Raw genomic sequence first — 22,620 nt, forward strand, 5'->3', positions numbered from 1 at the left:
TTAGGGTGGAGCAAAGGAGGGCTTGGGTGTGACTGGGGGAGTCTAACTTGACTCTCAGCTAACCAGTCTTTCCAGATGGGGAGGTTCCAGAAGGTTTTAGAAAGAGAGCTTCAGTCTGGAAGCCTTGCTGTTCACAATTCTGCTTTTCTCCTTCTGCCTCCTCTTGGGCTGGTCCTGGCTCTTGAAAAAACAGTCAGATGTGGTTATGATGTTGAAACCGCAGCCCCACATCCCTAAAGACCCAGACCATTTGCCATTCATTATAAGTAGTGTTCTTTAAAATACAAATGCATCCAGTAATTTACACCTCACCACCAACACTTGAGACAGGAAGAGTCTACTGTCCTTCCAAATCTCATGAATGTGGAATCTATATGTCTTGAAAATGGGGACTCTTTAGTGAAAAGCCACAGCAAACATATTTAATAAGGTTTTGCTTGGAATTAAAAATGTTGACCCACAAACATAACATTCCTTGTTTTATCTGGCCCCTGGGAGGAAAAAGGAGTTGGCTTCTTCAGGGATTACCGACAATTTGTAAAGAGTTTTTCAGGATTCTGTCAAATAAATGTAAATTTTTGCGTAGGGATGTAATTCAAAATAGAAATCTCTATTTTGACATTGAATTTGTAAGAACCAAATATCTTCTTAGTAAACTAAATAAGGGCATCTTTCTCTGAATTTTCTTGTCCCTTCACTAAGTCTCTTTCATGCTGTTAAAATGTATTAATCTTGTTGAGTTTTCTGTTACCTGTGAGTCTTGTAGGTCATTTCTAAGAACTAGAAATGTTTCACACATAATACCTAATTCATTTCTTCTTTCTCCTCATTCCCATTTATTTTAGCTGCTACATAAAAACATAAAACTTGTGCCTATTTATGGGGAACCATGTTTCTCTGCATGTACACACACTTCCTTTTGCCCTATACCCAATTTTCTGCATAATGTTCTTAAATTTATAGATGAAGACAAAAATACAAAAAGGATTTTTCATAACCATGTCAACAACAGGTTATGAAGAGAAGAATTAGCTTCTGCAGCACCTTGGGGACATCCTGACCCCTCTAAGCCATACTCCTACACCAGGAGGGGGGTGTTCCTACCTGCACAGCTGCAGAAACTCCAGCCAACACCCTGGGTGCATGTCACTCTGACTTGCTCTGAGTCACAGGCTGTATGTGACTGTATGTGACAGCAGCTGAGAGGCGCTGAGCTGGGACTGGGTTCCAACTGGGGTGGACCTGAGTGCCTTTATGAAGGTGATGTAATTGATCTGCGCTCCCCCCACTCTCCATCTCAACACAATCCATATGACGCATGGTGTAAAAATAAAGAGAGAGCCACTCAGAAAAGAAGTGGAACTTGTGTTGGAGAACTGCCTCCAGGCTGGGGACAGCATGAAGGACCAGAGCAGGCCCTCTTTCTAAAGTCTGGAGGAAGGAAGCCTCCATTTTTGCTCGCTGGCTGAGTTGGGAATGGGCTCCTTGGGATAGATGCACTCCTTGGCTGAGCTTTTGAGGCTGGGGTGATGAATGGTAATGTCCTTAGATCAGCCACTGGTTTGCTTGTGCTCTGCTCTACTTAGCCAAACAAACATGCATTGAGGCCTGCTGTGTGCAAACCCTGTGTTGTTAGGTGCACGTGGGAGTGGAAGATGACTAAGGTATGGGACTTTGCTCTCCAGGAGTGGGACAGCCAGGTGTGTAAACACCTAAAGCCCAAGTGGGAGCAGAGGTGCCAGGGGGTGGGTTCCACCCAGCAGGCAGCATTTGATCTGTAACTCCAGAGGGATGGATAAGGGACATTTCAGGGGATGCCTCCGTGTTTAGTGAGTCTTGGGGGCGTAAAGGTATCAGCCTCAAATGAAAAAGTAAAATTATATATCTTTTCCTTTTACTTAAGATCCTTAAGAGAAACTCAAACAGTATAGAATGTGGAAAAATGCTTTGATAATGAATGATAAAGAGCTAAACAAATAGGTCTTTTTTAAAAATATTTTTTTAGTTGTAGGTGGACACAATACTTTATTTATTTATTTATTTATGTTTTATATGGTGCTGAGGATCAAACCCAGTGCCTCATACATGAGAGGCAAGTGCTCTGACACTGAGCCACAATCCCAGCCCCAAATAGGTCTTAAGATATTAATGCAATATATAATTATAATTTTCAATACACATTTACTGATCCATTAGTCCATGAACCTGAATACAGAAAGACATAAGACTTTTGTTTCAGGAACATATATATATAAAATTGTGGGTTGAATGAAATGAAAGAGGAGAGGAGGAGAGAGATGGAAAGAGGAAGAAAGAAAAAATGTAATTCAATGGGAGAGAAAATATATACACAAAAAGAAGTATAGTCAAATGGCATGAATGTCTAATGAGCAGTTAAAATGACTATAGAATCATTTTTGTAAAACAGCAATCATTTAAAAATATTTTAACTTTGCAATATTACTTGCACCTTTTCAAAATATTTGTTTTATATTTTCTTTCTAGAATATCTGGCGATAAGTGTTAGACTAATGCTCCAAGACAGCTAATTTTGCATTCTTACATTTTAAAGAAAAGAAAGAATGTCATTTGACCATGGTAAGGCAAAACATAGCTCTATGTTATTTCTAACGTCTTTGTATGGACTGTTTCAGGATTACACTCCAGACTGTGTTTTCCTTTAATCCACTGACAAAGGGATCTTTATAAAAACGTTTGGAACCATTACTTGTTTAAACAAGTTTTAGAATGATCTTTAAAAAAGAAAAGTCTGTAGCCTTATGGGGTGGTGCCCACCTGTAATCCCAGTGACTGAGGTGGAGGATCGAAAGTTAGAGGCCAGCCTTAGCAATTTAGTGAGGCCCTAAGCAATTTAGCAAGATCCTGTCTCAAAATAAAAACTGAAAAAGAGCCGAGATGTAGCTCAGTGGTAAGACTCCCCACCACTCCGTTTAACTGCATTCAACTCCGAGTGCCAAAAAAAAAAAAAAGTTTGTGCAGGCTGCTGCTTTGTAGTGTGAATCATTTGTCTTTGTGAGTTTGAAGATTAAAGCAATTTCCAAAGAGTTAAAAGTTTGAAGGACGAATTTTCTTCTTCCAAGGACAGCTGTCAACAGTCTTTTAATCGATTTGACTCAAATCCGTTTACTTATTTTTTTCAAAAGAAACATATGATGTCTTCCATCTGAAATGGGATTTAAAAATGAAAGCTAGAGGTTTCTTAATCCGATTCCTAACATGGTTTATAATACCATCCCCCTTTCTGTCCCCCCTCCCCTGTGTGCCAATGTTTAAATTTTTTTGAGGCTAGGGATTTTAAAAATCCTTACATGCTTGTTAAATAAAACTATTGTTAAATAGTTATTTAAAAACTATTTCTTCATACATGATAAAATTTTGCATTTTCCCAAAGTACTTTACGTGAATTGAAGAAGAGAACTCAGTTACCATTAATCACAACACAGACTTTTTAATATTACTTTCAATAAGAATGAGTTGGATTGTTGCCTAAAATGGACTTAAAGAATGAGTGAGCCAAAGAAACCTTAGATATCATCTAGCCCAAGAGATGAGAAAACCACAGCCTAGAAAATTTCCAGATTAAGCCAGCTGTGGTGGCACACACCTGTAATCCCAGCGGCTCAGGAAGCTGAGGCAGGAGAATGGCAAGTTTGAGGCCAGCCTCAGAAACTTAGTGAGGCCCTAAGCAATTTAGTGAGACCCTGTATCAAAATAGAAAATTTTAAAAAAGGCTGGGGGTTTGACTCAGTGGCAAAATGCACCTAGGTTCAATCTCCAGCACTACCCCCTATTTTTTTTCTGAGGTTAAAAAGAAATCAAAAATTGTATGTTCAATAAAAACATGATCTGATTTACAGAGGTTTGTTTTGTTTTGTTTTGGGACACTAGGGATTGAGCCCGGGGGTGCTTTACCACGGAGCTTCACCCCCAGTCTATTTTTTATTTTGAGACAGGGTCTTGCCAAATTGTGGAGGCTAGCCTTGAACTGCCTCAACCTTGCTGGGGTTACAAGTGTGCTCCACCATACCCAGGTGCAAAGTTTTAAATCACACAACTTAAAAAAAATAAATAATTACATACTTTCTCTGAAGCAAGCGCTCCTGGCTGTCCAGTACAAGAGTCCGTGGCTGTACACATGGTGGGTGAATATCTGACATTGGACTGACCCGATGGATCAAGATCCCTTTCTGCCTACAATTCCTTCTTGATTTAAGCACAGCCAGTTTGGTGTGGATTCTTCATTGAAGGAAGACAAGCTAACTAAAGGTCAAGGAGGATTCTCTTTTCCCCAGTCACTGAACTTCGTTTGGCCTGAGTCTGTCTTTGGTGATGGACGGAGCCAATCAACCAGGCACACTCCTGGTTCCCTTTCTCTCCTTCCTCTGTTTTTGAAGGGTTTCTTGGCTACACCTCAGGTGGAAATGGGATACTGACCAAAGAAAGACAAGAGTACGCGAACCTTCCTCTAGGATCAGAGGCAGTCTGGAGAAATTGCATGTCACAGCCGCCCACCCCAACCATGGATTTATTTTCTGTGGTTTTGGTACCCATGGCCAACTACAGTCCAAAAATGTTAAACAGGCAACTCTAGGAAAAAAACAAATCTTAAATTCCACTTATTATACATATTGTTGTAATTGTTCTATTATTGTTCATTCTCTTACCACACCTAATATTTAAATCAAACCTTATCATAGGTACGTGTGAATAGGAAAAAACATAGTATATTTAAGGTTCAGTACTAGGCAAGATTTCAGGCATCCTCTGGGGATCTTAGAACATATCTGCTTGCACAGGGGGACTACTATAAAAGGTGAAATTTGATTAATGAGATTATACTTTCCTATAAACAAATAACAGTGTCAAAGACTTTTACTTTCATCATCCCAACACATTAGCTTTTCATTTTATTGACCCTTAAATCTGATTTCGTCCTGGAGTTGTGGCAGAGTGTTTGCTTGCCTAGCCTGTGTGAGGCACTGAGTTCCATCCTCAGCACCACATATAAATAAATGAATAAAATAAAAGTCCATCAATGTCTAAATAAAATATTAAAAATAAAAAAAGAAATCTGATTTCTGTGCATTCCTCTTTTTCATGTAATGGAACATAATGTTCAGTAAGCAATAATGTGTTTACTGAAATGCAAAGTAAAACACCTAAAGGTTTTAATCTCAAGGGCATTACGTGGTGAACTTACGCAAGCCTTTTGGTGAAACGTGAATTTTTGAGTGGTATCAACAGCCTATGAAGTGAGGATAGGAGTCTTGTTTTTAAGGAGATGCCCACCGTTTTTGTTTGTTTGTTCTTTTAAGATACACATGACAGGAGAGTCTATTTTGGCATAATATACATACATGCCCACCCTCCTTTAGAAACAGGAAATGTCTTGTAAAACTTGGAGGAGAGAATTAAAAAAAAAATACATAATAGAGGAAGCCTTTCTGTTTTAACCCAGCTTTTAATGGCTTTTGCTCCCCTTTTGTTGGAAGCAACTCGTGTCTAAGCGTCTTGAAATGAAGTCATCTAGTACCTGGGGAAAAAGAAGTGGGTGAGTTTATATTTTGTTGTCAAATAAGTTTAGTCTCAGTAGATTCCTTTAAAACTTATACGTACACTCTGGATAAATTTATTTATTCACAATGGAGTTTGACCTCTGCTTGTGTGTGTGTGTGTGTGTGTGTGTGTGTTTTGGTGCTGGGATGGGGAGTGGAGTGGGAGGGGATGCATTTACCACTAGGATATACCCCAAGCCTTTTTTTCTTTTTAAAGCATTTTTATTTTGGAGTAGTTTTATATTTACAGAAAAGTTGCCAAGATAGTACAAAGTTCTTGTATACGCCTTACCCTGCTTCCCTAATCATCTTCCGACAGCTCAGTCCATGATAATTTTTACAGTGGCACACCTTGTTAAATGTCGCAGAAACTCTGGCTTTCATTTTAGATGCTTGAATGGGAATCACCCTCAGAACCAAGTTGCTGAACAGAATTTCCAAATGTTTCAAAAGAAGCGTGCACTGATCCCTACTTGGGAGCTCCTGTAATTACACAGGAGCATTCTAATTCCTTACTGGGGTTCTGTGTGAGTTTTCTGTATCTTTTTAAGTTCTTTCCTGGGTCTCTTGAGTTTCTTTCCTCTATTTTCTAACAGGTACATTTGGGAAGGTGTCTTAACGCCGTTGGAATTTCGTGCAAGTTAGGACAACAGATACAGTTTTGTCTGTGTCTTAACATTACCCAAAAATATGCCAGGTTTCCTGTGTGAGTTCTGAGTGGAAGAAAGACTGGTTGCATTCATGGAGGAGGAGAGGGGAGGCCGTCTGGTTTTGATAGGTTGGACATCTCAGCAGCACGTTGTCTGGGCCTGCCTGGAAGAGCCGGGATCATCATTTGGGAGCGGTTCTCAGGGAGGCCTGGGCTCCTCACCCACATTCAGCTAGTGCTGACTTGTTGGAGAGCCTTGCTTGCAGGGAGGGACCCCAAATCAGTGGCAGGAAAAGAAAGAAAGTGCTTCCCTGTGGTGGGTGATGCAGAGTGAGGAGTCCTGGGAGAGTTCTCACACTTTTGTGATCCCATCTGTGCATAACACAGCCATTGTTTTCCAATTTTTTTTTTTTTTTTTTGGTGGTGCTGGGTGGAACCCAGGGCTTCATGCCTATGAGGCAAGTGCTCTAACACTGAGCTACACCCTACAGCCCAAACTTTTTTTTTTTTTTAAAACAGTGAAATACTTTCTTTAAAACATGTAGGGACACAGACACACACACAGGGGAAAGTCCAGTTTGTCAGAAAGACGTCAAACAGAAGCAGGTGCAAACTGGCCCTGACGGAAGGACCGAAGCCCTCTGAGGAGCACAACTTGTCTCGTAGCACATTTGTGAACCCTTTTCATGAACATCAAACAATAATTTGACAGGCTTTAAAATCTCTCATTCTTGTTCTATTTTGCAGTGTTGGGGGTCCAACCCAGGGGCTCACACATGCTAAATATCTTGACACCAAACAATAGTAGGCAGTGGTATGGTATGATGGATCTTGGCAAATTAAAAAGTGACACTCTTGGTCTGGGGTTATAGCTCAGTGGCAGAGCATTTGCTTAGCACATGTGAGTCTCTGGGTTTGATCCTCAGTACCACATAAAAATAAATAAATTAACTTTTTTTTCAAGCACATCCTGCTTTTAAAATAAAAAGTAAGCCTCTTTAGTTATACCTTGCTCTCTAATGGATTCATTTATGTTGTGGAGCAAATTAAATTCCTCTAGTCTATTTCTTTAAAGTATGGACAATGTACAACTTTTTTTTTTTCCCTCTTGCCAACATCTCCATTGTTCGAAGGTTTCTGCTACTTGTCTTCCAGAACTGTACCTCATTTGCATGTACATTGAAGGAACCTCATTGTTGAGAAAAGTATTGATCCATCTTTCAAGGAGAAGGGTCATTAAAAATACTTAAAATTTCCACCATTTCCTTAAACCATGATTTCTTTACCATTATTGTCTTTTACTGTGATGGCCGAAGGTACTTTTGTAGAATTAGCTTTTCTCTCATCTCCTGCTTTTTCCTTTGGCCAGACTTTCTGGTGACATCTTCATGCTTAGTATCCAGTGCTGTGAGGTCTTCTTGCAGAGGGACTCATGGTGTTGGGGACATGGCATTATCAACTGCTGTGGGCCAAATTGGGAAGGGTGATAAATAGATGGAAATAGCTCCCTGTCATGACAAAAGAGATGTGTCTTTACATTTCAGAGGAATTCTCTGGATGGGATCATAGACCTGGGAGAAAAAGTGCCATGAAGGACATTATTGGCTAAGTTGTGAAAATCGAAAAGTTCTCTAGATTAAACACTAGTATTATATCCATTCGAATTTCCCCGATTTTAATAATTGTTTTGTGATTTGATAAGTGAATTTCTTTATTCTTAGGAAACACGTGCAGAAATATTTGAGGGTAAAAAGACATGATTATTCTCAAGTGATTAATGAAAAAAAAATATATATATACCCATAAATAAGTGAATCCACATATGCAGACAGGCGAGAAGGAAGTACAGCCAAATGTTAGTAATCGGGGCATCTGGGTGAAGAGTCCTGGTGAAGAGTCTCATGGGAGTGTTTTTGTCTTGCGTTGGCAACTTCTCTGAACATTTCGAATTATTTCAAAATGGAAAAGAAGCTATTTCACATCTGATTTCTTTGTGTTTGCCTCCTCAGTCAAACCGGCACCATGTCCAGGCACCAGAACCAGAACACTATCCAGGAGCTCCTGCAGAACTGCTCCGACTGTCTGATGCGGGCCGAGCTGATCGTGCAGCCTGTAAGCCTCCCCGTTCCCCCACATGCCTCACCCACCTGCAGCTGGGCCCCATGGGCCGTGGCTCTCCTGGTCTTCTCCAGCACATCCCCATTCTCTGACCTGTTTTCCCTGCTGCATAGTTAGAAGTGATCGTTTCCAGAACAGGCTAGAGAGGGCCATCATCTTAGTCTGTTTTCTGTTGTAAATAACACAATGCCCCAGACTAGGGTACATTATTAAAAAAAAAAAAAAGAGAGAGAGATTTATTTTCACTCCTAGTTCTGGTCCAAGGTCAAGGGTCACTTGTAGTGTTGATCCCCGGGATAGTGTGGGGCATCACATGGAAGAGACAGAGAGCCTGCAAACTGGCTTTTATAACAGACCCACTCTGAAGATAATCCATCAAACTATTAATCCATTAATCACATGAATGGATTAATGACCTCTTAAAGTTCCACCTCTTAATATTTCGTCATAGGGACTGAACCTCGGCAGATGTTGACATGACCCGTGGCCACCTCTTTGGAACCGCAGCATCCTGTTGCTATTTATGTGACTTTGTAATCTTTTCTCTTCCTAGCAATGTAATCCGTGGTGTTTCTATCACTGAATTGGGATGGATTGTCCTGGGCACCATCAAATTAATAAAATGGCTTTTGTAAGGGAAAGTGACCATACCAGGAGGATAATTCTGTTTGAGAAGCATAAAAAATATTAAAAACATAAACAATTGAAATTTGAGTGAAAAGGGTGGCATTTGTGAGAATCTGGAGCTCCTATGATGACTGAGATCTCTTAACTCTCTTCCAATTGGGGTCAAAAAACATGAGTTCTGTGATATTTGCTGTAGAAAGACTTCATTTTAAAATATCTTAGCACTCACATTTGCTCCAGGTTTCTGAAGAAACAACTAGAGAATGATGGGGAAATAGCCACCATTTCTTCCTTTTTCTGAATGATTCTTTGCAACAAAATAATCAGGTTCCAGTCTCCCCCAAGCTGACATTAATGTTGGGGTTATATCTGAAGTTGACCTAATCACAGAGTACCTCTGTTAAATAGTCTATATTTGAACCGATTTAAAACAAGCAAATGTATGGCTTCTTCTGTTTGAAGAGTATCTCACTGCTCTGATTTCCTAGTTTACATATTTTGTGAATTCTTGTTCTGGTTTATTTTATCCCATTAAGAAAATATCTTTACGACTGAACACAGTGGCACATGCCTGTAATCCCAGCAACTCAGGAGGCTGAGGCAGGAGGATCACAAGGTTGAGGACAGCCTCAGCAATTTAACCAGGCCCTAAGTAACTTAGTGAGACCCTATCTCAAAATTTAAAAGAGCCAGTGATTGCCTGGTCATAGTGGCACATGCCTGTAATCCCAGCAGCTTGGGCCGCTGAGACAGGAGGATCATGAGTTCAAAGCCAGTTTCAGCAACATTAAGGCGCTAAGCAACTCAATGAGACCCTGTCTCTACATAAAATACAAAATAAAGGCTGGGGATGTGACTCAGTGGTCAAATGCCCCTGAGTTTAATCCCAGTACAAAAAAAAAAAAAGAGGATTTAGCTCCGTGTTAAAGTGCCTGCAGACACTGGGCTCAATCTCCAGTACGAAAAAAGAAAATAATCATTGCTTAGTCCATGTAAAAATATATTTGAGGGTCAGCAAACCAGCTTGGTTCTGGTTCTGGTTCTGGTTGTTTCAGGCCTCTGATTTGAAACAGACTTCCCTCAATGTTCCCAGTGTCCAGATTCCTTCACACAAAGCTAGACAGGAGAGCGGTCAGGGACAACAAGGAACATACCCACCCCATCCCTGGACTCAGTAGTGACTGTGGTTACATTTCCCATGTAGTTCTAGAAATTTACATGGATCACGTTCCCACTGTATTTCTACTTATGTGCTTTGAAGTGCAATAAAAACACAACCGGGAAACGGTATCGTATTTGCTAACATTGCTGCTTTAGAGAAATGAGGTTCATTTGGCTGAAGCCAAATGAAAGCAGCAAAAGTAAAATTCTATAGAGAAAGCTCCTGTGTGGTCCTACAGCAATGGAAAATTTTCTCTCTTGAAAAACAAAAAAACAAACAACTTTTATTTTGAGATAGTTGTAGACTCACAAGAAGAACAAGACATTATAGACTCACTTGCACGAACATTGCAGATCAGGGCTGGGGATGTAATTCAGTGCCAGAGCGTATACCTAGTATGTGCCCAAGGTTTAATCCCCAGCATTGTAACAAGAACACATAAATAATAGTACCAAGCAGCCTTGTGTGTCCCTCACCTGGCTTCTCCTGCTGCTGACATCTTACAGAACAGAAAAGCATCATCAAAACCAGGACGCAGATTGACCCAGTACAGTTAACCAAATAGAAGCTTTATTTTAAGATCTGAAAAAGTCTTGTTCCTATAAAAATGCAAAAAGAAGCTCATTTGGTATGTGAAAGGCCCTAGGTGGTGAAATGGTTACAGTGTTCTTACCACTGTGAAATCCCAGTGAATCAGAGTTCCATATAAATATGAAAGATCCACACTCAACATTGAAGCAAGGGGAAGATGAGCGTTCTGTAAATTTGCCTTTAAAATCCAGGTGCAAATGTAAAAGACAGCCCACAAATGTTAGTTCATGATTTTCTCTCTCTGTTTACTTCCTTATCTCAAATTTGTAAGGTCATTTTCAGTTAAATTTTTTTTTTTTTTTGCATTTCCAGTGGGGTGCTTTATATTTCTTATATCTACTATAGAAGTTTTTGCTCTCCTTAATGCACAGGAATCCTTTCTTTGCAGTAACATGTGTTTTCCTTCCTGTGAATTCTCTCTTTTAGGAACTGAAATATGGAGATGGAATACAGCTGGCTCGAAGTAGGGAACTGGACGAGTGCTTTGCACAGGCCAATGATCAGATGGAAATCACTGACAGCTTGATCCGGGAGATGCGACAGATGGGCCAACCCTGTGATGCTTATCAGAAAAGGTAATGTCCCCAGAGCATGGATCAGGAGGCTCGTGAGGAATTCTGCACACCCCGTTGTGCTCGGTCCATGACCTGTGTCTTCCTCTGGAGGAAGCAGACCCATGCCGAGGAGAACCTGCCTTCCTTGGCCTTTCATACCTTCACGATCTGCAATACAAATGGACCAAACCACTGCCTTCTTCTGTGCAATCACAAAGCTGCCATGAGAAGAATTGAGCAGACCTGCCTAAGAGCGTGTGGCCATTCAAAAACTCTAGGTCTTATTTTGAAGCTCTGAGTTCATTAGGTGTCAACTGCACCTCCATCTAGAGGGCAGCAAAGCTCTCTGCCCAGCATCTGACTTTTTAGGAGTCTAATAAGAAGTCTGGTTTAGTGAATATGAAAGTGAGAGTCTTGGACTTGGACATGAAGCTGGGGTGTGCATTCTGAACTTGCTCCCAAGCCACCTGGGGTCCAGGGTACTAGGAGAATCCCCGGGACAAAACTCATGAAGAATCAAAAGGTGTTATACCAGGTTAGGCAAAGGCAGTGACATTTTCCAAGATATTTCAGGCTTTAAGCATCTTCCTAGGACCTAACATATTTGAATTTTTTTTTTTTAATTTTTGGGATAGGTTTTTGTCAAGTGCTGAGGGTAGTCTTGAATTTGCTACCCTCCTGCCCCAGTCTCCCAAGTTGCTGGGATTACAGGTGTGTGTCACCACACCTGGCTGGACTTAATATTTTTGTATGTGATCAAATTTCAAGTCATGTGATAAAGCAAATAAATATTCAAATTAAACATTGGTGGCTTCTACATGGACTCAAAGGAGATGCGGAGAGGGGGGTTGGTCCTGAATGTGTTTTCATAGGCTGTTTTCCTGTAATGATATCGTTTCTATTCTTTCCTTTCAGGCTACTGCAACTCCAGGAGCAAATGCGAGCCCTTTACAAAGCCATCAGTGTTCCTCGAGTCCGAAGGGCCAGCTCCAAGGGCGGAGGAGGATACACTTGTCAGAGTGGCTCCGGGTGGGATGAGTTCACCAAGCGTCTCACCGGCGAATGTTTAGGATGGATGAGACAACAAAGGGTGAGCAGCGCCCAGAGGGACAAGTGTTGGTCCTTAGACCCCCAAACCTGGGTATCTTAGTTGTGTAGAGAGTGGCGGGTGAGCCCCAGGGTTCTGGTCACCAAGGACTTCAGGTGGCAATGACTGCTTGTGTCTGCCTGCTAAATCACATCATTGTTCTACCAAGGTAACTGACCTCATCTATGTTGCAGATAGGTACTTAGAAAAAAAAGAAGAATATTGTGGTGGTTCATTTAAAATATTCACAAATTGGAAGTGCTGGGAACCGTCAAACTGGACGTTCTGGTTTGGGCTCCTCGGTGGCCTGCCTGGTGGTTTTGAAGTGTCAGTTGTCTGGTTGGGAAACCCTCACGTCACTGGTGTGGGAGTGAATTAAAATAGTGGCAACAGAAGTATGTGTTGATCCTTTCCCTAGAACCGGGGTTTCTCCAATGTCTATTTCAATGCTAATTATTGTTTTGTTGTTTTATGTACTAATTATGCCCTATAATGAACAGGTGGCAGGGGAACTACGCCATAATCAGGGAGATGGGAATTTTATAATGAAAACCTACTCCCAATGAACCATCTTTCTCCTGAGAAGGTGGATATGTTAGAATGATACCCTGTGGAGAGATTGTTATGCAACAGCCTTGTGGTTCTAAGAGCTTGGTGGGTTGTAGGACCATTTTAGCACTCATTCAAAAATTTCGCAGCCACTTTTTTTTTTTTTTTTGACACTAAGTCTCACTGTGTCTCCAGGCTGCTCTCAATTCCTGGGCCCAGGCAGACCTTCTGTAGCTGGGACCATAGCACACTCTGCTGCACCTGGCCTTTTAGAATTTGGGGATCTGTTCTTTCCCTTCATTCACTCATTCATTCAGTTAACCTTGTCTCCTATTTTTCATAAAGTCTGTAAGTATTAGAGAAAGTGGTGTACAGAGAGGAAAAACTAGGAATAACCTCAGAAACTTTAAATATAAACCTCTTGGCATGTTTTCAAATTCCCATCAAATCTTTGGATGTACATTTCCTGAGGATTTTATCTGTACTCACTGTGCCAGAAATGGAGGTCTCAAAAATTCTGAGCCATAAATCTGAAGATGAAAATTATTGAAGAAAATAAGGTACACCCACATTGCCCAATTGTTGCCATGTGAGAGCTGTAGTAAATTTTTCTGCTTAGCTGGGGGTGGGGTGGTGGTGCTCCAGCCCCAGTGACAGGAAGAGCTGATGGGGTTTGAACCACACCTTAAGGATCCTTAATGGGAGGCAAAACAGCCTTTGAACCAAATTAATTATGAAGCATCATACAGCCGAATGTCTTCCAAGTCGGTAATGACAGTTGTAATAAAACGACAGCTCATACTTTGCCCTTTTCTGTATTCCTGCCGGGTGCTGCTTTGGAAGAATACTTTGTAGTAATGGCTCCACATTTTTAAATGTCAGAAAGGGCATCATCACAGGGACTCAGTTTTATGTCATTTTCTGAGTCAGTGATGAGGGATGCTTTCAGATCCAGCAGGTGGTTCTCATAGCTCCCTACAAACCAAAAGCTGTTTGATCTCTCAACTGCAGGTTCACCCTGGGATTCCCTCTGGCCCTTTGCCCCCCAATTCCTTCTTCTCCCTTGCAGAGCCTGCATTCCTCATTCCTCCAGGGAGACCCAGCTGCAGGCTCTGCTGATAAGGGAGCCTCTTCCCCAGCAGCACACACCTCCTGGGCAGGTTTGTGTGGCTTCCGAGACTTGGGTTTCTGCTGATGGACGAGCCAGATAGGATACACCTGGTCGGTAGAGAATAGTGTGAGCGGGAGCCCAGTCACCTCCCTATCTCCCCAGCACACACACCTGCTGCTTCTGTTGAACAAGCCAGGACAGCCATGGGAGACAAGGGTCAGAGTCCCCTGGGAAGGGAACCTTCCGTGATCTGGCTCTGAAATGGCTCCCCTTTCTGACACTTTGCCAAGTGCCCTAGAACATGGATGTGGCTTAAGAACAATCTGCATTGTGTTCCTGCTGACATGCCAGCCTGGAATGTTGGCCCCGGGCATGCCCGGGAGATGGTACAGGTGATTTAGAAATTTACATGTACTCATGCAAAAGAAGGATGAAATAATAGACTTGCCCCAGAACAAAATTTGTGGAACTATGCATTTGATTTTTTTTCTTCTGTTCAGCCTTCTTAGATTTGAGATCCAAATAATAAATCTAGCTAGATTTAACTGTGTAAAGAGCTAACGTAAGTCCACAATCTTAACATTGCCAACGTTAATTGAAATGAAGACTTTGAGTTTATATAGTAACTTTCTTTTGGAGTGGGCCACAGGGAGTTTTGCATCTGGAAAGGGAATGATAACTGCTGGGCTTTTGAGTCAACAATGAACATTTATCAAAATAATTTAGGGCTGGGGTGTCACTCAGTGGTAGGGTGCTCATGTAGTCATGTGCAAGGCCATGGGTTCCAGCCAGAGGACTGCATAATAATAATAATAATAATAATAATAATAATAATAATAATAATTTAAAGAAATAAACAATGACAAATGCTTTTCGGTTCACTGTTTTGAGCTTGGGAAGCACCAAATAATTATGTTTCATTAATGATTTTTGATGTATATTTAAAACTTACTGAATAAAGAAGCATGTGGATATTTTATAGCATCATTATCTCCTATACATCTATGCACACACACTAATATCTAGTCACACACAAACTTGCATGTATACATATAGATTTTTTTTTTCTCAGAAGTCATGATATAGGTTTCAAGGAACCCATTTCTGAATTTCTTCCTCAGTCCAAATAAGGCAAGGAATGTATTTGGCAATCCCCGTTGTTAGGAAATCTTGAAACTTTACTAAATATTTTCGCTTCAAACATATTTGATATTTACATTTTTAGTCTTGCTTTGTTTTTTCTTTTCTCCTTCCTCCCTCCTTCCCTCCCTCCTTCCTTCCTTCCTTCCTTCCTTCCTTCCTTCCTTCCTTCCTTCCTTCCTGACTGGTATTGAATGCCTCAGCTCAAGCGACCCTCCTGCCTCAGGCTCCCGAGTAGCGGAGCGTCTTCACTTTCATCTGAAGCAGAGCTGTGTTTGTCTCCTGGTTCTTTATCCCTGAGACCATAGAAAACTCAAGTCAGTTGCCAACAAGGGCACTGAAGGGCACATCTCTTCTCCTTCCCTCTGCAGGCAGAGATGGACTTGGTGGCCTGGGGAGTGGACCTGGCCTCGGTGGAGCAGCACATCAACAGCCACAGGAGCCTCCACAACGCCATTGGAGACTACCGCTGGCAGCTGGACAAGATTAAAGCCGACTTGGTACTTTTCATTGTTCTATTTTAGAATCCGCCCCCCCCCCAAAAAAAAAAAAAAACCCTACTGAAGGATTGAGTAATCACTTTCATGGACAATTTTGTCTGAGACAGTCTATTCTGTCTTTCCCAAGAGACTGGAAATTTTTTTAAATCCCATTTCATAAAGGGGAAGGGAAGCCAGATAGACCTTCTGGATCTTGAGGAGGAGCCAATCCCAAGGACGAGAGCATGAGAGCACTCATTTGTTTGCAGTTTGAACACAAGTGCTTTTGGGGGAGATGGGGTGGGGGTGGTCCGTTTCTGCAGAAAGCAGAGCATCACTTCTCATGGAGAAAACGTGATGATCATACTGTTCGTGACCTTGGAGAGTCCTTTGCTAGGTGGGTTTCCTGACACCTCTCCAGTGCTCGAGGAAAGTCAGACTTGCTGCTGGGTCGAGAATGACCCATAAGATATGAATCTGGTCTTAGGTGCTCGGTTTCCTCCTGTATCTCTACACTTTTAAATCACTAACTTTTCCACGTAGATCAAAGCTTCTACCCCCTCCCCCTTTTGGGCCTTATTTTTGTCCACTTAGGGACCTGATTAACTTTCTCCCCTCCTTTCTCCAAGATCTAGGACAACCTAAATCATATTTTCAGACTTTTTTTTTTTTTTAAGTTGCAACTAGTGAGTCTTTAAATGACAAAGGTCAGGCCTTTACTTTGTGGCCCTGCTACCAGCCCAGTGAAGGTTTGCTTTCCAAACACCTGGGAGAAGGTCCCCAGGGGTCCAAGACTTCATAGAGCAAATACTTCTTTCTATTGAGGCCAGAATGGACAAAAAAGGAGGTTTCGAAGGGCAGCTCTTTCTCTACAAACCCAAGAGGAGAATTAAATAATGACTTGCTTTTTGTCATCTTTTAGCGTGAGAAGTCCGCCATCTACCAGTTGGAAGAGGAGTATGAAAACCTGCTGGTAAGTCGACTTATTTCTGAATTGCCCGTAGTCTTTGTTTCTCACTCAATACAATACTGTTCACTTCCTGGGGTGAGGCACCTGCTCAGTGTCACCCAGAAGACCCTGGAAGTATTCTTACTTCCTTGCTCATGGATGCTAATTTCATTGCTCCTGCTAAGTTTCCTTTAGAAGTAAATTCTGAAAGTATTTTCTTCTTTCTGCAGATGGTGCCTACAACTATTCTATTTTCAAGTTGTGTTACCTAAATGATGCTTGTTAATAAATACTTGCAGCTAAAGCAGTAAAGTCTTGCCACTTTTGAATTGCAGCTTTTTGAAGTATTAGCAAAAATATGATGTATTTTCTTTAGATACTCATCAGATTCCCATCATATGACAGATTCTGTATCAATCAGGTGATTGATAAGCAGAGAGATTTCCATTCTTCTACCTATTTGTGTCACTTTATCTTCACTTTTCCTACATTTCCTTGTTGGCAGCAATATTTTTACAATAATGTGGCTAGTGGTGACAGAACATTTTTTTTTTCTTGGGGCTGGGATGGCATCTTGAATATTGCAGGGGAAGGTGACAGTAGGAAAAACTAGAGTCCTGTTTCCCTCCTTATTGTCTAAAACTATCAGATGCAAACTTTGGTATCTGAATCAAGACCCTTTAGGAGATGGAAGTTCAGCGGTAGAGTATTTGCCTGGCCCTAAGTTTAACCCCCAGCATCATGAAAAAAGAAGAAGGAAAAAATCCTCAGGGTTTAGGCTGTTGGAGTCTAACATTGCTGTCCCATTCACCACACGTTTGGACTGGTCCTGTTCCCATGCGAGGTGGTCAGTGACTGTGCACCAGGTTTATAGGCGTTACCTGGTCTTGGAATGATTTTGGTGAAGGAGCTACCGGGGTTTATCTATGAAGTCTGCAGAGGCCACTCTTCATCTGCTCGTGTTATGCTAATGCTTCTTCTGAACTTGCTCTGCAGAAAGCGTCCTTTGAGAGGATGGATCACCTGCGACAGCTGCAGAGCATCATCCAGGCCACCTCCCGAGAGATCATGTGGATCAATGACTGCGAGGAGGAGGAGCTGCTGTATGACTGGAGCGACAAGAACACCAACATCGCCCAGAAACAGGAGGCCTTCTCGGTAAGTTCCCCGGGGAGCTATAGGCGTGGCCTCCAGGCTGTTGCCCTGGGAGCTGCTGGGTGGGGAGAGTGGCCTTTTAATAATGTAATCGTCACTTGTAATTTGGCCTCGGAAAAACGATTCCTTTTCTGAAAGCTGTTCATAGCAGTAAGAGAGGCAATACATTGTTTGTTGTTGTTTTTTTCTTAAGAGGCAGGGCCTTCTTATGCTGCCCAGGTTGGTCCCGAACTCTTGGGCTCAAGCAGTCCTCCTTCCTTGGCCTCCCAAGTAGCTGGCACCACAAGTGTACCCTAGTGCACTTGGCTAAATAACTTTTTTTTCCCAATGAGTTTGTTTAATATCCCAGAAGACAGTAGTTCATTAGCTTGGGTGAGAATTTATTCACTCAGGTAACCTAGGGTGGGGTAGCAACTGTTCTAATGGTAGATTAAAACCTGGAATTAGGAATTAGAACAGGTTGAGCCATCTTCATTCCAAATTCTGAAATACAAAATGCAATAAAATTAGAAACTTTTGTAGTGACCATGTGATGCCCTCAGTGGAAAATTTCACACCTGACCTCATGTGAAAGGTTGCAGACAAAACATAGGCACACAAAAAATATCATATAAAATTACTTCCAGCCTATGTCTATCAAGGTGTGTATGAAGCATAGAAATGGAATTTGTGTTTAGTTTTGGGTCTCATCCTTAGAGTATGTCGTTACGTATGTGTCAGTTTCTAAAATCTGAAAAAAATTAAAATTTAAAACACTTTTGGTCCCAAGCCTTTTGGGTCAAGGATACCTAACTGGTATTCATTACAGCTCTGTCACTCTATCAGCATGATCTTTGACAGGGAATGTCACCAATCTGAGGCCTTGGTTCCATATTATCCTGTCACAAACATCCTTCCAGCCTTAAAAATGCTGTGATTCTTGAGGAAAACCTACCATGATGTGTTGCATCTTACGACTAAAACACTCAGGGTCACTCCAGGTGAACTGGGCCACACGGAATAATCACCCAGAGACAGAGATACCTTTTTCTTTGGGTCCCGTGACAGCTCCTCTGACCCGAGGGGTCCGTGGAAAGAGAGAGAGAGAGAAAGATTGAGAATGAGAATGTGCTGAACCCTTTTATTGGAGAGAAGCCATTCAAATGAGACCAGGGGTCAGGTTTTGGGGACGTTGAGTCTGGCTTCATGATGTCTGCTGTCAGCAGATTGACTGACATCTAAGAAGGCCACACCCAAAGGCAGAGCAAGAAAAGGGGACACACAGAGGGAGTTTCCATGGAACACTCTATCCCAAATACGAAAAAGGGGTAGGATTACAAAAGAAAGGTGAGTGTAGCTCACTCCGGGGGTATGCCTATCAGAAGACTGGCTGGCTGTCCAAGTGAGGGGAAAAGACCAAGTCATGAGTCATGGCACTACCATGCCAGACTACAGTGACCTTTCAGATCCCCAGGTGCATCAGGACTGGAAGGCGTGGTCACTCAGTGTGGCTCCCCACAATGATGCTTTGACATCGTTCATTTCCCAAATGCAGTACGGTGCTTATCCTCCTCTAAATGTTCGGGCGTGATAGATGTCAAATGGTGACTTGCTCTAAAGAATTTGCTTTTTATCTTCCCATAGATACGCATGAGTCAACTGGAGGTCAAGGAAAAAGAGCTCAATAAGCTTAAACAAGAAAGCGACCAACTCGTCCTCAACCAGCACCCCGCCTCCGACAAAATCGAGGTCAGCTCTGTGAAGAGTGACATTTTAGGAAATCTTAGATACAAATACAAATTATTCTGTTTTGCATTGTATTGCAAAAGCCATCATAGACAGTATGTAATTGAACGAGCATGTTTAATTTTAGTGTTCCAATAAAACTTTGTTTACAAAACCAAGAAGTGGGCCAGATGTGGCTCTTGGGCTGCAGTTTGCTGAGTTCTTCCAGAGACAGCTATCCATGGGCTGTGCTCAAGGCTGATATTAGGTGGTAGCACCGATATGGCCATGTTGGTTGTTGAATTGAAACTTCCATATTGGGTGGTCAGAGTCACTGCCTTAAGGCCCCCAGGCTCTCCTCCTGGATGCTTCCACCTCCCTATGATCTAGCACCTGTCTGGCAGCAGGGCTTGATGTGGCAGAGGGACATCACTCCAGTGCTAGCCCCATTGTCTGTTCTAATTGGTCAGTACCTGCTCCATTTGGATAAGACTTATTTTGACTAAATAGTCCCAATGGTAGGTCTTTATGAAAACTAACTTTAAAATTTGATTTCTTGCATACCAAGAGTTCTCTAGTGGGAGATTCTGTTTTCAACCATTAGACAAAGTTTGGTAGACTTAGAAGAGACAAAAAGGTATTTCCTAGCTTTTGTCAGACCCACCCACTGATGCAGGAAGGTACACCTCTGCCTCTGTGCTTCGAGTGGGGAAAACATAGCTGGTGCTTTCTCCTTTCAGGCGTATATGGACACTCTCCAGACACAGTGGAGCTGGATTCTGCAGATCACCAAATGCATTGATGTTCATCTCAAAGAAAATGCTGCCTACTTTCAGGTTTTTGTGACTAACAATCCCATTGTCTTTTAGGTCTTACTACCTTATCTTTTGAGTATGTTTTAAAAGGCCCTGAAAACAATCTTCAAAATATTGCATAAATCCTATTTATTGGTTTTTCAGTTTAGAGAAGCATAATTTGTAACCAGTTGCTGAGTCTTTTGCTGTCACATACATAAATACTTAATGTTCTAATTCTTTCCTTTAACCACTTACCAAAGAGAGGCTTAGGGATGAGAGTCCTCGAACATAACTACTAAATGATTGTATTAGTCAGTTTTCCATCACTATAACAGAATACCCAAGATAATTAATTTATAAAGAGAAAAGGTTTATTTTGGCTCACATTTTTGGAGGTTCCAGTCCATGATTGATAGGTTCTGTTACTTTGGGCCTGTGATGGAGGCAGATATCATGGTAGGGAGCATGTGGTGGAGCAAAACCACTTACATACTAGCCAAGGAGCAAAGGGAGGAAGAAGAATATTCAGAGTCTCACAGTCATCTTCAAGGTCATGCTCACCAATGACCTAAATACCTCCCAGTAGGCCCCATTTCCTAAAGATTCTCTCACCACCCAGTCGCACCCCCTGGAGACCAGGCCTTCAAAATATGGGCCTCTAAGGGCCATTTGAGATCCAAACTAGATCCCTAATATTGCTTATGAAGTCACTTTTCATTTAGTCACTTATGAGGCTCACTCTCATCCCTAACAGTTTTTTGAAGAGGCCCAGTCTACTGAATCCTACCTGAAGGGCCTGCAAGACTCCATTAGGAAGAAGTACCCCTGTGACAAGAACATGCCCCTGCAGCACCTTCTGGAACAGATCAAGGAGCTGGAGGTACCGTCTTAGACCAAACTTAGCAGCTACACCCAGGGGAGATCAAGGACAGTCTCAGCCCGCAGTGCTGATTGGTAGTGCTGCCCAGTGCATGTCCAGAGCCTGAGCCAGTGTCTTCTTCGTCTTTCAGTAGCTTTTCTCAAAATGAACTTTTCATGCTCAATTACTGTTGAGAGTTTCATTTGCCTTCGAATCCAGATTATTTGCTGAAAACAAAAGTTCAAAGAGCACAGTTTACTCCTCACAAAGTAAATAAGTTCCCAGAAATTCTTCTTTCTTTTTTACTTTCCCTTTGGGAAAACATGCTTCAAATTTGATCACCATGGTCCTTTCGCACAGGGATATTCTTTCCTGCCTGCTTAATTCTTGGTTTCATAGATCCTGGAGAGGCTTATAAAAGGTGCTCCTGTTCCCTGCAGACAAATGTGTGGCTTATTACAGCTAATGCAATTACAGTGACTTTTAATTTGTAATGTTATAGTAGCTACATCAATGTCATTTGAAGATCTCCTCTAAAAATTTCAGGGCATCTATGTTCAAGGATGATTTTATTTGCAATTGCAGAAAGAACGAGAGAAAATTCTTGAATACAAGCGTCAGGTACAGAGCTTGGTAAACAAGTCCAAGAAGATTGTACAGCTGAAACCACGGAACCCAGACTACAGGAGCAATAAACCCATTATCCTCAGAGCTCTCTGTGACTACAAACAAGACCAGGTGTGTACACAGTTCTTCAAAATGTTTGAAAGTTTTCCTTTTCTTTTCATGAAGACTTTTGTCAATTGAGAGCAAAATTTATTCTCAGTTTCAATAAGTAGCCTAGTCATGTCTTTTATATATAAAGCAGCAACCTATTGAACAAATGCAGTGACTCTTTTCTGAGTCAGTAGATAATTGCCAATCCTTAGGACAATAGTTCTTTCTTTCTTTCTTCTTATTTTTTCTTTGGGTGCTGAGATTGGACCCAGAACCCATGTCATGCTAAACATGGAATCCACCACTGAGCTACACCCCCACTCAAGACAATAATTTTGAGAACTTTAAAAATTCTTTTTAAGGGTTGATACTCCTTTATTTTTTTTAGTACCTAAAATGTATTTATTTGTGATCATTCTCATCTTTATGTTTCTGACAAAAGAAATGAGATATGACTATAGTATGCTGCCTGTAAAGTGAATGTTTTTGCAAATTTTATGCAATAATTGAGCACACTGATTCTGCAGGCTTGGGTTTCAATATAAGCATTTGTATAGAAAGATGGTTTGGTTTTAATAGTAATTTATATGATTCCCACAGCTCTGTTTTCTTATAAAATCGTGGAGGATTTTAGAAACATGATTAGTTCATCAGATAAACTTTATCAAACATTGAAGTCTGTTCTATTATGTGTTATGTTTTAAGAATTTGTGTGGTGAGAGAATTAAGAAGGAAATTTGAGTGGCAATTGAAATACATAAAAATCAAGTTTCTTCTGTTTTAACAGTGAGATAGT

General features: G+C 41.4%; 1 protein-coding gene across 2 annotated transcripts in view; it reads left to right on the forward strand.

Annotated features, from left to right (window-relative positions):
* Dsp (desmoplakin) overlaps positions 1 to 22,620 on the forward strand; it is a 47,798-nt gene that overhangs the window by 6,024 nt on the left and 19,154 nt on the right. For both annotated transcript variants that reach the window (XM_046453334.2, XM_046453335.2), the window contains exons 2-11: positions 8,235 to 8,337; positions 11,150 to 11,298; positions 12,193 to 12,367; positions 15,536 to 15,664; positions 16,566 to 16,616; positions 17,589 to 17,750; positions 19,371 to 19,475; positions 20,192 to 20,287; positions 21,003 to 21,128; positions 21,693 to 21,845. In XM_046453334.2, coding sequence (XP_046309290.1) covers positions 8,235 to 8,337; positions 11,150 to 11,298; positions 12,193 to 12,367; positions 15,536 to 15,664; positions 16,566 to 16,616; positions 17,589 to 17,750; positions 19,371 to 19,475; positions 20,192 to 20,287; positions 21,003 to 21,128; positions 21,693 to 21,845 — 1,249 coding nt within the window. The remainder of the gene's footprint in view (positions 1 to 8,234; positions 8,338 to 11,149; positions 11,299 to 12,192; positions 12,368 to 15,535; positions 15,665 to 16,565; positions 16,617 to 17,588; positions 17,751 to 19,370; positions 19,476 to 20,191; positions 20,288 to 21,002; positions 21,129 to 21,692; positions 21,846 to 22,620) is intronic.

This window comes from Marmota monax, unplaced genomic scaffold, assembly GCF_021218885.2.
Source record: "Marmota monax isolate L192 unplaced genomic scaffold, Marmota_monax_Labrador192_F-V1.1 WCK01_AAM20220418_F8-fsc00029, whole genome shotgun sequence".
NCBI lineage: Eukaryota > Metazoa > Chordata > Mammalia > Rodentia > Sciuridae > Marmota > Marmota monax.